This window comes from Rhagoletis pomonella, unplaced genomic scaffold (assembly GCF_013731165.1).
Source record: "Rhagoletis pomonella isolate Grant_MI unplaced genomic scaffold, Rhpom_1.0 Rhpom_scaffold_02053, whole genome shotgun sequence".
In the NCBI taxonomy this organism is placed as follows: Eukaryota; Metazoa; Arthropoda; class Insecta; order Diptera; family Tephritidae; genus Rhagoletis; species Rhagoletis pomonella.
Window position 1 is genome coordinate 19,269 of NW_023460607.1, and position 15,162 is coordinate 34,430.

Genomic DNA, 15,162 nt, shown 5'->3' on the forward strand with positions numbered 1-15,162 from the left:
CAGTTCCAGTCACCGCCATTCTAGGCGCGTTGATAATTCGTTTAAAATATTCAGCAATACAGCCACAGTATATACCGTAAGAACATATTTCGCAGTTTTTCACCAATTGGTCCCCGAGGAGTACTTTTTGGTTGGGTGCAGCGTTTTCGTTTTGCGTGCACAGCAACACTTACTGTGGGGAATTTCGCCTCATTATTAGAAAAAAGGTCTTTTCGAGGATAAGATATATATAATTGTGTTATTTATGAACAAAGTGTAGGTTAGGTATGGTATCAATGCTTAACCCTCTAGTAGGCTAATTTTTTTATGAGTTGAAAGATTCAGGAATGGGTGATTTTAGCACGAGAAATCCAAAAATGATGTCCATTTCGATCTGTGACGGTAACTTTTTCCTACAGGGGAGAAAAAACCAAGACCGTCTGGAGACGGGCTCGCCGATATACTTTGACATATTTTCAGCTTTCTCTTACACAGTGTTGACCTACGAACCGGCAATCCCGTCTGCAGACGGTCAAAAATGCAAAACTGTGGTTTTATATGTCGGCAAGCCGGTCCGTAGACGGTCTGAAATCCACCGAATTTTTTTATATCAAAAAATTTGTCCAAAGAAATAATTAAATAATTAATTTTAACCGTGCCTTCACTATCTGTAATTCAACTGCCGATTAAAATAAAACGTATTGACATAACGGATTCAAATTTATTTCGCCGTAAGGTACCATTTTTGTCTAAAGATCGTGCCTTACGAATATAGAAATAAATTATTATAGGTGCACTAAAAAGGTGTTTAGTTAACGACCGTCTGGAGGCGGTTCAGCCTACTAGAGGGTTAATTAAGAATAATATCAATAGTTAAGTACATATTTAACTGTTGTGTTTCTATAAACTGGAAACTCACATCGTATTTTTTATTAAAAAACGTGATTTTTGTGAATTTATCAATTAAAACTCTAAATTTTCGAATATATTTAAGTCTTTGTTATAAAAAAAAGGTTGGTTTAGTTATAGAGACTCCAGTGCCTGGCAGCGCATCCCCCCCAAGCGCACACCCAAGTTTGAGCGGAACTCCCCAAAAATACTTAACATCAAAGTATAGAATGTCGCAAATATGAATCATACACACATACAATAGCAATTACTATGAATTGCTACCGTATAAATTCAGGACACAAATTTTCTTGGAGACAGCGTTGGTTATGGTGGTCATAAATTCAGCCAACACATTCAATGATCCATTACCCTAAGCTGCTCCAACATGATAAGTAGGTGTTAGTGGGCCTTACATGCCACTGCCTCTCTCTACAAGCTGGATATCTGGTTTCTGGAAAATAAATAGAAATTATCTCTTTAAAACGACAAGAAATGTTTTTGTTTACAAAATTAACAGTGCAACTCTGCCATAGTACGGTTGTTGCTCACTTTCATACTACAGTAAGTTTGTATGCAACTCTGCATCAGCAAAAATTCATGTCCCTTCTCATTATCAACCCTGATCAGATTTTACCCCTGAGGAATACTTAAAAAGGTTTATTACTGTATATACTGTGAATACAGCTATGAAGAACTGTGGAAATTCTGCATTGTATTGTGGCGAATACTGCGGCAACACAAAGCGAACAACGAGAAATAGGCAGAATGTTCGAAGAATGACGTAGAATGTTCCACAAAGAGAAACGTCAAGTTGGATGAACACTGCGAACAGCGAGCGAAAGAGAATGAGCGATAAACTTCAGAATGTTCTAGAGTTGCCATAAGTGCCAGCGCAGGTATATAAGGGCGCCGCCACCACGAGGTGAGTTAGTTACGAAGTTACAAGACAGCAAGCTACAAGTGAAGTGAGCGGAGAATTGAGTTGCGAATAAGCAAGCTATAAGTTTAATTGTGTTAACAAGTAGTAAAGCGTTGTTATTGCTTTAACAAGTATTGTAAAGTGTTTTTACTGTATTAGCAAGTATTGTAAATTGTTTGTTGTACAATAAAGTTAATTGTACTACAATTCGGTCATCGTTAGCATTTATTTAACAATCCAGCGATACGAGCCCGAGTATATTTGGGAAATCCCTCAAGGTTTCGAGGATAATCGTAACAGTATATTTTCCTTATGTTTATTTGCATAGGCCACAAAATTTAGAAAAAAGTATCAAAAATTATACAATTTTGACAAAACGGCAACGCTGCTAGTATATAGGCAAATAAAACCCTGGCACTGTATCAAAACAAATAAACAAAAACAGCTGTTCGCTAATTCTTTTTATACAAGAAAAAAATGTTGAGGTTAACGCAGTTGCGTATTGTATGCAGCATATATTTTGCAGAATGAGTAATTTATTAAATATTACCGTTAATGGGATTAGCAATATATTTCGAAACAGCACTTTTCGCTTACTCCATCGGTTACCAACTGTTGTGCCGTCAGTAAAACAGGCTTCCAGTCCACAGAAATTAACATTCTTCAATAGATCCATTAATGTTCTACTGAGAGCACCGGCGCGTAATCGTTGTACTCCAGCCTACGATGTCAACACGAACGTTACAAAGGATGTAATACTTTTTAAATATGAGAATCCCAAATACTACAATGTGCTGAACATTTTTGCGCTTTGTCAATTTGTTTTTTGGACATACCTGTCGCATTTTGCATTTACAACGCTCAAAGATGCACCCGTAGAGGAAATACCTGGCGAGGAGCTAGCATGGTATCTACGTATTAACCTCGGAGAGAATAAATATAGAAATGGCATAACCATCGTTTGCTTTCTTATAGGCAAGTAGTTATATCTGATTTTGTTATAAGTGACATTTAAACATAAATTATTTCAGGCTATGGTATTCTTTGCGCCGCCTGGTTGTTCACATTGCGTTCCGTGCGTTACCTTATTCTTCGAAAAGGCGGAAAAGACCTTGCATTCGTAACTTATGGTCCTTTTAACAGAAATCGGATACTGACGGTGCCGTTGAAATTTGTTTCAGCTCAAGAGTCTCGCGAAATGGCACGCTCACAACTACCGATCAAGGTGAAAAACCGTGCACTTTATTATGTACTTGACATGCGAGGAGAATTTCGGAATCCACAACTATTTGATTACACAGCGGGTTTGAAGCGTCGTATTGATTAGAATAAATGTATTGCTAGTTTTATGGCTTAGTGAATAAAAATGTTTATTCAATTTCATTACAATATTTTCTTAGAAACAAACTTAAAGATTTAGCGGGTATTATGTAGTTATAGAAGTTAGTAAACTGGTTCAGGCTGCTGTGTAATAAGTAATCCAAAACGTTTTTTGATGGTCAAACGTTGCCGGGAGTACTTATCCTCTGGAGAGAAACGCGCCGGGTGAGCTGAAATTGTTGGTTGTCCATCCTCAGTGCGTTTCTACGATATAATAGGGCTTTTAGTTTAGTTAAAACAAGTCGGGAAAATACACTTTATACCTTCAATGTGTAGACGCGCTCGCCTTTTTCGTTTAAAGTGTACATTAAATACATTTTGTTTAAATTTTTGCAGTAAAACAATTGGACCTGAACTTAATTTACTCTTCACACGTGTTTTGGGTACGACCAAAACGAATGTCAGCTCAATGTAGAACGTCAAACTGGCGGTGCTCTATTGTAAATGGTTAATGACACAAAAGAACAGCTGATCATAGGCTTTGTTTCTTTGCTTTTTTACCAGATAATTGTCAGGAAGAAGAAGAATGGCATCATTGAGAAAATTACTATCCCAGTGAGCGAAATAAAGTAAAGAAACGCAAAACTAGCAGAAACTAGCCATGAACGAAAGACACAAGATCACGCCTTCCCGAAAGAAAGAAAAAAGTTATTTTCAAGCTGTTGAAATCTCGACGCCATCTTTGTTGTACGAAGTAAACAACGTAGAGAACAAAAAAAAAACCGCGTAATTGTTGAACGCATGAATAATCATTTTTATTATGCAAATTCTTCTACAAATTATGTCGTTGTGTTAAATTATTCCTTACCTTATGTGTGCACACGTTGTCACAAGCGAAAATTAAGAAAATTGCAGTTAAAAGCCACCACCAAATTGTAAACAACGAACAAATGTAAACAAACGGCTGATGTCAAAGTCGCCCAACTTTTTTCCTAAATGCGATTATAACGGGCTACTAAGAAGAAGGCGTGATCTTGTATTTTTGGTTCATGGAAACTAGCTAGTAAACAGCTGATCGATGCATTTGACTATTGAACATATTTGGCGCGAATTTTTGTTTATCCATTTTCACAGCTGCTTAAAATGAAAACGTCAAGATCTAAAAACTCTGGTAATCGGGCAAAACAATTTGTATACAAATTTTCCAAAATGTAAAAATCTTTCCTTATTTCTCATCATCCACAATATCTGACAATACGTTACATGACGTTACGTTACTAGGTTGAGAAACAGCCTTTTGTGACGTACGTTCGTAATTTTGAAGTTTGCTATTTCTGTTTTGCTTCTTTCTTTATGTGTATTTTGTCGGTGGTTTTTTCCGTGATTTTTAAGCGATTTTCAATAAATTTTTTTGTGCAAATGTAATTAAAATGAAGTGCCCGGTGATCGGTTGCGAATACACGTACAAAAATTATCACTTTGTTAGCACAAACATGCGCTACAAAATTGCTTGCATTTTTTCTTTATGCTTCATTCTCATATTCTTTGTTTACTTTTCAAAGAAAATAACATAGCGTCGAACTTACAAACATCGGCCCGAAAATTACTTTTTTCTTTTGCTTCATCTTGTCAGATCTTGTGTAGTTGGAAGATATACTATATCGATACTTTCGGTTCGATATTGTGGCCCTACTCTAAAGCTCAGAACACTTTGACGACAGCAAGCGACAAGCAGCATCTGTCAAGTTTTAAATACACACGTTCTTACGGACACAATTATTTTGACGACAGCACGACATCTTGGCTGCAGGACTGCAATTGTCGACGTCGCCAAATTAAATCTATTTCTAATTTTGCCGGCGACAATGAGTAGATGTAGTGCTGCAAAATTTAATTGTCGCAAAATTAATCACATATTCTTGATTGTTCATGTTTTTCTTATTTACTTAAATAAAAATACACAATTTGTGAAATAAATATACCAAAATGTCAAACTTTAAAATCGGCTGTTTGCTATGTCGCTGAGGTTTTCAAAATGTTTAAGAAGCTGGCTTCAAGGCGACATTTGTCGACAAAATGATGTCGCTGTCGTTACGTCGTGAAGTTGCAGTCGTCAAAGTGTTCCGAGCTTAAGTACTGCTATCGGAACATCACTAATTTAGCCGAGAAGAAGAAGAGTTCACTGTTAATTGTCTTTGGTATGGACGAAGCGATTCTTGGTAGAAAAATAATAATTTCCGCAGAAAACTAATTTTTGCCACGGGTGGTATTATAAATTATAGTGATAATTTGCATTGTGGTGATTCGACTGAATTTGAGAATACCGTAAGCATTAAATTGCGAAAAATGGTGTTGGAAAAATTGTAAGCAAAGCGGGTGGAGTACATTTTGTCAGCGGTAGTAGGGTGTAGGCGCTGTAATTTGGAAATCGATTGGTATTTTAATGAAAAATGCCTACTAAACGTGTAATTGAATAGAAAATAACTGAAACGAATTTAGTTAAAAGCGCGTACTGGTAAATATGTGTAATTATCGTATAAATGTCCTAAAACACCGAAATATATACAGGACGCAAAACAATTGGCTGCTGGAGAGCAGTTGCTGCAGAAAGCATTAAAAGAGGCGCTGGCTATGTTAAGAAGGTAAAATAGAATACATATAAAACCCGGAAAATTTATAAAACCGCTTATTCGTTAAAAATATCAAAAACAATATTTAAAACAAGCGGAGTTATTTTTGTTTTAATCAATAAATAAAGCTTCAAAATGAAAAATATGTGTACTAAAATATGTATATACATACTTACATATAGACATTATATTATATATGTACATACATGGAAGCCGCATAAAAAATATGAAAGTTTGAAAGCATAAGGTCCAAATATTAAAATAAATAATATGATTTAACAAAAGCTAAGATATTTTTGATTAAACATGTAAGTTGCAACACCATCCAAATGGTTTCTAGACGAAGCATCTGGGTAATTAAGCAACAAAATAGAGAATCTATTTCCGTTGTATCTCAATGAGTTCTGTAATATTCCGTAATCATTTTGAGAAAAATAGTCTATGGAACTTATCTGTTCACTTCACAATTAAATACTCTTTTATTTTTTCTTTTCTCTAATCTTTGATGTCTTCATTCCCCATAATTTCATAATTTATGGACTTTTTTTTGTTATATTTTTAGGTAGCATAATGCCATCGAAAATATTAAGCCACGCCAAAGCCTTCCATAAAATAAGTAAACGTTTGCTTACATCAGAATTTCGCCAGCCAAATAAACACATACAAAATATTGATATACAGAAATTTTGTAACAAATATGAAAAGTTATGATTATCAGCGCTGGAGCAATAAAATTCATGTATGAATACATATATCAATGAGCGCTTGCATTGCACTAGTTAAATGCGGCACCGCAGATAGACTTTATCAGACAGCTGCATACACACATGTACTCCCGCCAAAGTGTACGTCAACAAATAAGTTTTGTGATATTTTCGTCTATTATAAGTACGATTAAACCAGAGAAGATTAGAAATTGAAACGACAAATACAGCTATAAGAATCTACAAACAAGGGCTAAAAGTTATATGTAGTTTTAATCAAGATGATAGCGTTTCGCCATTAGTATATCAATGAATTCTATTACATTACTGTTTGATCTGTAAACGGCGAAGAACACTTTACTCAACAATAACCTCACCACCGTCAACACGTCTACCATACAGCTTGTAATGTTGTCCGACCTTGATGACACCGATGAGTTGGACACTATTGCCGATGTTATGGGCTTACGCTCACAGAACCGTCTCAACACATTTCGCGAAATGTGGTATCATATATTTTTGTGGGCGCTCTTCTCCTCCATTTTCATACACACATGCGCGGCGTTGGTTGCCTTTGTGACCCTGCGCAAACACAAATTCGGACGCTTTTTCTCCATACTGATACTGGTAATGGGATTTGTATCACCAGCAATGAGCGGGATCGTTAGTAGTGCGGTGATAGCATTCGTGCATCGGGCCTCTAGTTTGCCAATGTCGCCAATTTACGCGATGGTCTGGGGAGTGGGCCAAACAATAGTGTCAGCGTGTTTAGGGTTTACACGAATATTGGCCACGCTATAGAAAATGGGAACATTCTTGGGGGAGGAATGGCAAAGAGTGAGTGACAGACAGACGGACAGTTCCATATACATATGTATACAGACACACTCGTAAGGTCTTAGTGATAATCGCCTAGTGTTTTAAGTCTAATAATAACGAATGATAAGTAAATTAAAGGAAATACATATAAAAAATATATTAATTCCTTAATTGTGCAGTAAATTATAATCGTTTGCCCATTAGTGTATTTTGTAATTAAGGTTTCTAAACATGTTTGTCTTCATTATGTTAAACAAATTACTTCTAATTTAAAATTTTTGTATTCTATATTTATACCTTCAGTTAAGTATTCTCTGTGTTGACAATTGATAAAAACTATATATACAACATGTAAAACAGAATTAATAAATGATATACACACATACTTAAGTATTCAACCACACATGCATAGAGACATATATTCATTCAACTTTTTACATAAAACATAGCCAGTAAGCGTAAATTAGCCAAATGTCGTAAATAAAAGCATTCAAAAATATAACAAATTGAGATACATACATGCATATGTACGTAGTATGTATGTACTACAGCTTAAATTAAAAAACTTATAACTGGACTTTTGAAAAAGTTATAATCTAAAATTTCTACTCGACTACACACCACGCCCTGCTTAACCGCCAACGAACCTAATTTTAACAGTCTATAAAATATGTACAAATTGAACCAATTAGAGCAATATGCATGACAATTGATTTGTGCGCAAACTGTTGGAATGCTAATACAAAATTCGTGTAGTAGATTACTAAGTTTTTTCTTAAAATCTAAGGCAGGCCTACATATCAAATACATAGACACTGTCAAATAACGCTTTACCATTTGGAAAAGTATATACATATTTGGAAAGGGAAATAAAACTGCTGACGTCTTGAAACATTTCGCAAACACTTTTTGACTTAAACTCAAAAAACTGGAAACTCATTTTTTGTTTTACTTAACTGGAATTAATTCGAAATAATAATAAAAAAGTTTTCATTTGTTTCGTAAAAAAAAAAATACCTTCAGGAGGTCGGAAGGATTCATTTGAAGACCTAAGGTAGCATACATTTGTCGCTTAACATGGTGCATACAAAATACATTTATAATTTTGTCCACATCATAGATTCACACTCACATCGAAATCGATATTCAAATTATTTCATCATTCAATTCGGCCTAAAAAACCAGTCGCAAGAAATTATGAGAAAAATGCAATCAAGATTTTTAGCTAAGATTTTAATACTCAATTAATATCTTCATAAGTATGTGTACGTAGACTTCATAAAACAGTTAGTTTATTTTCTATATTCTCAAGTAATCAAAAAATTTAAATAAAAAACATTTGTATTGCATATTATATTTTTACTCAATGCGATAAATCGCTTAGGGACGACAGAATTAAGAAAATTAATACGATTTTTTCTAAATTGGTTGGCAGTCGGTCGTGGCCACATCGTTTTCAATGTACAATTTGTCAAATTACTTAAGCAAATATATACTAAAACAAATGATAGCAAAAATTAATATAGTAAATATTGTATAACAAAATTACGGAATATGCGAATATGTGATTTTTAATTATAATTAATAAATACTATTAGCAATTGTGTATAATCAAATAATATTCTAATTTACGGTATTTAATAATTAAACTTATAGATAATTAGTCCTAGGTATTACATTAAACATATAAAAATAAATGACCGAATGACTAATTACATACATACATGCATACATAGATGAAAAGCCTGATGTTAACGTATGCCTAACCTTAAGAAACGCAAAGGAATAAACCAATTATAAAATATTAAAAATACCATAAATTCATTTTTAATTATTTCGCAGTTTTTGTTAAGAGTAAGATGCAACTGAATATTGAAAATGTACTAAATAACAGCATTTGGATCTCTACTATTATACAAAAGATATAATTTCCCACTCAGCACATTTCCAATTCGCCTATCCCCTTGTAGAGGATGTGGACCAGCGCGGTTGATTTTCAAATCAGCCATCGTATTCTTCTCTTCCGCTGCATTTCGTTCGTATGCGTCCAAAAGTCGTTTTGGGCATGGGTATTGGGCTATTATAGTCTCTGCTACTTCCAAGGTGACCAATGGTAGGCGGTTCAAATGCTGTTGCCACAAACGCCCAAAGCCGCTGGTTCCTACTACGCGCACACATTGTTTTTTGTCGTTTGCTAGGAATTTTTTGAAAGTCCCCAATGACTCGGATTTTTGTTGCTTGTATGGCGCTTCTGCGATGGCCTTGGTGAAACGTCGCAACGTTGCTGCTACTTCCTTTGCCATAGGTGGCACTTGTAAAGTAGCTACTTGGTGCAATACCTGCAAATCAATGAGTGCAGCCGTTTGACTATTCGAATCACAACTTTTGTCGTCTCGTGCCAACACTGCTATTGTAGGTTTTGCGTCTGGAAAATGCGTGCGGAGATTCTGGACAATTTCCTTGACTGGTTTGCTCTTTCCCAGCTCTTGCGCTGTATGGAACTGCAATACTTGGTTCTCCATGCCCCATTGCGAGGTCAAATGTTGCTCTATATCATCGGTGGATAGTAATTCTCGTTGTCCTGATTGGCGTTCCCAAATGATGCACATTTTGGCCGGCAAGTCGCGGACTACGTATTTTAGTTGAAGCTGTTCTATTTCTAATTGCAATTGGAGACCTAGTCCTGGAATGTTTGAATACAGAATCTCGCTATCTAAGACCAGACGCACATATTTCTGGCATTCACCAGGTTTTATGCGTTTTTGTTGATCACGTATTGCTCTTTTATGTAATTTGTCGGCTTTAGTGTCCATTTATTCAAAAATATTCACTTCTACAACTTTGACTTTCGTTTTTGAATCACAGGAGGATGGATAAACATTAGGGCCACGACACAGTGTGGACCATGGTAAGGGTGCCAAAAAAAACCGATTCTGACATCGATTTTTTTTCCATTTTTAACACGCCATCGATGTCGTTACAAAGAACGTAAATCTATACATTAAATACATACATTTACGTTCTTGTACATTTACGTTCTTTGGATTTACGTTCTTTGGTCTAATTTTTAAATTAAAACTAATTTGAGCTATACGGCAACACCAAGATCGAGTCAGCTGGCACAAAGCAGCTCTGTAACGAACAAGAAGTTAAAGAGGAATATAAGAAGAAAAGTGATTTTGCAAAAGCCAGATGTCTGGGAAAATTTAATTTGCTGCCGTCGATATCAAAAAATAGTAGAAGTTCTTCAAGTATTAAACCAATATTCCAGCCAAAATGAATCGACACGTGGTGAGTAAACTATGCTGCTACTTTCATGGTAGTTTTCTAATAGATTTGATTTTAGGAACTACATGATAGTGATGAAAGTGACAGCGATTTTTGTCCAGAGAAAGATGCCGGCAACGAAGTTTCTGAGGAGGCTTCTACTGAACCATCTAGTTGTAGTGAGGCAGAGGAGAGTTGTGAAAATAGTCCCCAACAACAAAAACGAAAAAAGAACCGTGGACACAGTAGAAAATCGCAGACGAAAAAATTAAAAGGTCGAAAGAGTACACGTGCACAAGACAAGAAACGTTCGAGTGACACCGACGAAGAGAGCTCGACTGCAGACACAGAGCGCAGACGCAACACTCGGCAAACCGAACTTTCAAAGCGGTTATGTAGTTCTAAAGAAAAAGATACTTTGGAATCTGAAGAAGAAGATAAATCTAGGTCTGATGCACTCTGGGCAGATTTTCTCAGCGATGTAAAGCCGGAACAAACTGAAAAAGTATCAAAATCCCAAACGAATACTAGTAGTAATGATGCTACCTCTAATGGTAGACCAGAGACAGCTGCAAAAAATGGACGCAAAAGGCCAAAGGATGAAGATAAAAGTGAAGAAAAATCTACCTCACAAGAAAAGCCAACAGTTGCAAAAAAACAAGAAAAGCATGCGGTGACAGAAGTTTTAGATTTTGCAGGAGAAGAGGTGCATGTAGAAAAAGTGGTAAATTCTGATAGTGTAAAGGAGAATAAAGAGACAGTGGTACGGGCAGGAACTTCAACATTGCGCGCCGGTTTTCCACCAGGTTTAAAACGACCGATGGCTGGTGGCAGTGGCAGCGGCGGTTTGGGCTCGTTACTCAATCAAATTGGAAAAAAGAAAAAAATATCCGTGCTGGAAAAATCGCAATTGGACTGGAAAAGTTTCAAACAAGACGAAGGCATTGAGGAAGAGTTGCAAACATTTAACAAAGGCAAAGACGGGTAAGTGCTGTTAGAAACTATAAAAGCATTGCGAGTTATCTTAACATATAAACCAAGCTAAAAATCATTCAAATACTATTTAGCTTGATGCATACAGTTGTCCATAATATAATATGAATGCGATATTCTGACCAGTTTTGGCTATTTGTATTTTGTTTATTTAATTTTTATAAACGTCCAGCTCGTTACGTACAACACCGTATAAATTCACATTTGTACAAAAATTATAAAAATTCTGCGAGTTTTCACTATGATTTCAAACTTTTTTATCAGAATCTTAAGAAAAAAAAATCCCGTTGATTTTTGAGACTTTTTTTTGGTTGAAGGTGCTTCACGTTTTTCCTATACAAAGTATTAAATATTTGACAATTTTCTTTTATATGGAGGGCACTGGCAGCAAAAAAAAAAAAAATGCCAAAAAGCAACGGTATTTTTTCGCAACTTGAAACTTCCCCTTCATTAGATTAAAATTAAATAGGCTACAAAACTGCGTACCCAAATTTTGTCTAAAGATTCTGATTAAAACGTTAGAAATTTGGGTGAAAATTTGCAGAATTTTCTAACTTTTGTAAAAAGATTGAAATCTAAATATATTCGATGTTTATTGTATACCCAGCTTGACTTTTATAAAAAAAAAAACTGTTATAGTTAACTTAACTGATCAAAATATAGCACTCCTATTATTTTTTTTTGGCCACTGTATGTATAGTAAATGTATGTACTATTAAAAAAAAAAAATTGTATCTATGCATCACGCAAATTTGTTTTAAATTTTCAGCTTCTTGGAGCGACAAGACTTCCTGCAACGTACTGATCTACGCCAATTTGAGATTGAAAAGAACCTACGTCAGTCAAGGCGCAACAATTAAATCCTACCGTAGAATTACACGACAAAATACATGCATCTATAATTATAATATAACCAATAATTGACACATTTTACTAATTAAATACATAAGTATCTGACTAAATTCAAACCATCAATATATTATATAGTACATAAAACATGCTTGCTGATGTTCAGATTAACTTGTTGATAGCCGCCTATTGTATTCCGTATAAGAAATTACAATATAAATATATAATACATACATATGTACATGTATGGTATATTCAATAAATGTCTACTTTACACATAGAAAATAGCAAAGAAAACAATCGCTTGATATTTCATTTTGGATAGTTGCCCGTTGCATCGTTTGCAAGAAATCGTGTGACGGCATGTGCATTTTTTTAAAATATTCATGTGAAATTAAAGATAATCTATATAAAATAAATAAATAAATGTGTCTAAAATAAACGAACATTTAATCGCAATTATCTTGTTTTTTTTTTTCGAATTATAGCGTGCTGACTTTTCAAATGCTTTAATTTATGGGGAAAAACGCCGGTGTCAATTGGGACCAAATCGACAAATGAGAGTCTTAATAAGCAGAAAAAGCATTGTTCTAAGATCAGTTAAAAAATTTCAATCTGAAAACATAGTTAAGGGAATTTTGAAAGTCGAAAAAAAGATTTTGGAGTTTGTATCTTAAGTCTTTCGTGATTTCTTGTTTATTGCCCTTTAAATTTGCTCTTAGCTGAAGCGAAGAGCGTGTTGTAACTAATACTGTAAAACACGTGTAAAGTGTGCAAAATCCACACTTAACGCAGAATATAGGAGAAAAATTGAGCACTCATTCACTTCGCTTTTACGAGTTGTAAAACAGTCTGCTTTTTGTGTGTGTGTGTCAACTTCGCTTGCGTTCGTCGTAAGCTTGGATCAAAATTCAAAACCACGCTAATTGTTGTCTGTTGACTGCTGCATGGCAAAAACTTCGTAGACTTTATCAGTGGACGTTCAGTTAGTTTTCAACTGTTGGCGCGTTTGTGACGTCTTACCACTGCCCGCTGCTGTGGTGCTGCGCAAGAAATAAAGGAAGAATTTGTAAATAAGGCTGAAAGCAACATTTGCTATTTGATTTCCTTAGTGATTATAGTGGTTTTAGTTTCGATATTTGCTTCGAATACGAATAATATCTATTATTTTGTGAGCTTATTTATTTTTATTTTTTTTATTTTGCTTACCACAGAGCACTTTCTGTTGATAACAAGTGAAGCGTGAAAAACTGACAACAGTTCCGGTGGATTTCCCTTTCATTGATGATGGCTCATGTTAAAAAGCAAATAAACAGAAGTAAAGAAATTGTAAAAAACGCTTGATCAACAATACCCGTAAAAACGCAGAGTAACTATTTTCGAAGCTTGCATTGCTAAGTTGCTAAGGTGCTTAAAGTATTTTTTTTTTGTACATTTTGTATGTGATTTTCAAATTAAAATATGCATACAAGTATTAAATACCACAGGGCAAACTAATTTAATTATGTATTTGGCATTTATTGCACAAATTTTTAAATAATATATTTTTTTAATTTCATTGTGCAACATCAGTAGTGAAAGTGAGTTAAGGCAACTGCAAATAAAACACCAAAAAAAATATATACAATTACTCATACATAATATATCTGTATGTACATACATACATATGTGAACATAGTAGAGCGCCAAAAAGTACGAAATATAAAAATTGTAATAAAAAAAAAGTAATAAAGTAGTCAGTGACCGCTTCGAAAGCCTTCAATGTAAAGTGAAGCTGTGTTGCAACTTGTTTTTTTGTTTGTTGCTTTGTGTTGCAAGTGAATAGCGCGCCCCGCCGCGCCGATTTATCGTTGTGATAGTCTACCGTTAAAGGAAAAACCAGAGTTTAACTTCCGACAACGCCGACAGCGCGAACAGGTCAGAGCAAAGCACGCGACAGAAGTAGAAAGGAAGGATATATGAAACTTGTTTAAGTTGGTGGCAGCGGTGAGCGTGAAAGTGAAGTAAACAGTCACGGCAAGGAAGGCGTTAAAAAAAGGTAGGCGAAATAGAATAAAATAAAATTGATCGATAAAGGAAATTAAAAAAAAATAAAATAAATAACATACAAAGAGTAATAAAAAAAAAACTAAATTTAAAACAAATAAAAGTAAACTAAAAACAATAAAATTAATTAAACGAAAAAGTCTAATATAAATAAGATAAACAAATAGAAATTGAATGAACGTTATTATAAGCAAAATAAAGCAAATAAAATTAATCTTCGCAAAGCAAAAAAAAAATTACAAAAAAACTAAGACCAAATTATAAAACATGGAAAAAATAAAACAAATTAAAAGCTGAAATAAAATTAAACATGGAAATTAAAAGCAAACAAAAATAAAATAAAGCAAAAAACTAAAACAGAAAGTAAGCAAAACAATACAAATAAAAGGAAGCAAAATTATAAAAATAAATTAAAAAATATGTAAAATTAAATTTTATATAAAATAAAGTAAAATAATTTAAGTTCAGAAACATATGAAAATAAAAATTACATATGTAAAAATATAATAAAACAAATTGAAATAAAACTCCATATCGAAGTAAAATAATATAAAGCAAAATTAAAAAAATTAAATACACAAAAAACTTCAAAATTTAATAAAACAACACAAAAAAAATAATTTAAAATTAGAAAAATAAATAAAAGTAAATTTAATTGAAATTAATTTATTTTATTTAGATGAAATTAAATTATTATTTTCTTGGTGGCAGGGGTTTAAAATGTCTAACGCACCATTAATCGAAG

At 34.1% G+C, this 15,162-nt stretch overlaps 5 protein-coding genes and 1 long non-coding RNA gene across 6 annotated transcripts; 4 read left to right on the forward strand and 2 right to left on the reverse strand.

Moving 5' to 3' along the window:
* Positions 1-2,217: 2,217 nt before the first annotated feature.
* Positions 2,218-3,172, forward strand: LOC118753021 (transmembrane protein 223-like). Its single transcript, XM_036487870.1, has 2 exons — positions 2,218-2,764; positions 2,821-3,172. Exons 1-2 carry the CDS (start codon positions 2,296-2,298, stop codon positions 3,114-3,116), a joined length of 765 nt encoding a protein of 254 aa, XP_036343763.1. The 5' UTR covers positions 2,218-2,295; the 3' UTR covers positions 3,117-3,172.
* Positions 3,119-3,573, reverse strand: LOC118753022 (H/ACA ribonucleoprotein complex subunit 3). Its single transcript, XM_036487871.1, has 2 exons — positions 3,433-3,573; positions 3,119-3,373 (listed from the first exon to the last, which is right to left on the reverse strand). The coding sequence occupies exons 1-2, from the start codon at positions 3,484-3,486 to the stop codon at positions 3,233-3,235; spliced, it is 195 nt and encodes a 64-aa protein (XP_036343764.1). The 5' UTR covers positions 3,487-3,573; the 3' UTR covers positions 3,119-3,232.
* A 1,741-nt stretch (positions 3,574-5,314) lies between these two features.
* Positions 5,315-7,934, forward strand: LOC118753023 (transmembrane protein 170A-like). The gene is made up of 3 exons (XM_036487872.1): positions 5,315-5,624; positions 5,678-5,751; positions 6,302-7,934. Exon 3 carries the CDS (start codon positions 6,852-6,854, stop codon positions 7,242-7,244), a length of 393 nt encoding a protein of 130 aa, XP_036343765.1. The 5' UTR covers positions 5,315-5,624; positions 5,678-5,751; positions 6,302-6,851; the 3' UTR covers positions 7,245-7,934.
* Positions 7,935-8,485: 551 nt separating this feature from the next.
* LOC118753025 (crossover junction endonuclease EME1-like) lies at positions 8,486-10,232 on the reverse strand. The gene has a single exon (XM_036487874.1). It carries the CDS (start codon positions 10,073-10,075, stop codon positions 9,146-9,148), a length of 930 nt encoding a protein of 309 aa, XP_036343767.1. The 5' UTR covers positions 10,076-10,232; the 3' UTR covers positions 8,486-9,145.
* Positions 10,233-10,426: 194 nt separating this feature from the next.
* LOC118753024 (craniofacial development protein 1-like) lies at positions 10,427-12,695 on the forward strand. The gene is made up of 3 exons (XM_036487873.1): positions 10,427-10,553; positions 10,609-11,513; positions 12,292-12,695. Exons 1-3 carry the CDS (start codon positions 10,539-10,541, stop codon positions 12,380-12,382), a joined length of 1,011 nt encoding a protein of 336 aa, XP_036343766.1. The 5' UTR covers positions 10,427-10,538; the 3' UTR covers positions 12,383-12,695.
* A 673-nt stretch (positions 12,696-13,368) lies between these two features.
* Positions 13,369-14,046, forward strand: LOC118753027. Its single transcript, XR_004994772.1, has 3 exons — positions 13,369-13,440; positions 13,586-13,778; positions 13,944-14,046. It is a non-coding gene; the product is annotated as an uncharacterized LOC118753027 (long non-coding RNA).
* Positions 14,047-15,162: the final 1,116 nt, after the last annotated feature.

What these genes read in the sequence shown, in the direction of transcription:
- LOC118753022 (XM_036487871.1), bottom strand. Translation starts at nt 3,486, where the DNA reads ATGTATTTAATGTACACTTTAAACGAAAAAGGCGAGCGCGTCTACACA. An exon ending in AGCGCGTCTACACATTGAAG is followed by an intron (nt 3,374 to 3,432) that starts GTATAAAGTGTA and finishes ATTATATCGTAG; the next exon opens with AAACGCACTGAGGATGGACA.
- LOC118753021 (XM_036487870.1), top strand. Translation starts at nt 2,296, where the DNA reads ATGCAGCATATATTTTGCAGAATGAGTAATTTATTAAATATTACCGTT. An exon ending in CATCGTTTGCTTTCTTATAG is followed by an intron (nt 2,765 to 2,820) that starts GCAAGTAGTTAT and finishes AAATTATTTCAG; the next exon opens with GCTATGGTATTCTTTGCGCC.
- LOC118753024 (XM_036487873.1), top strand. An exon ending in TTTAACAAAGGCAAAGACGG is followed by an intron (nt 11,514 to 12,291) that starts GTAAGTGCTGTT and finishes TTAAATTTTCAG; the next exon opens with CTTCTTGGAGCGACAAGACT.
- LOC118753023 (XM_036487872.1), top strand. Translation starts at nt 6,852, where the DNA reads ATGTTGTCCGACCTTGATGACACCGATGAGTTGGACACTATTGCCGAT.
- LOC118753025 (XM_036487874.1), bottom strand. Translation starts at nt 10,075, where the DNA reads ATGGACACTAAAGCCGACAAATTACATAAAAGAGCAATACGTGATCAA.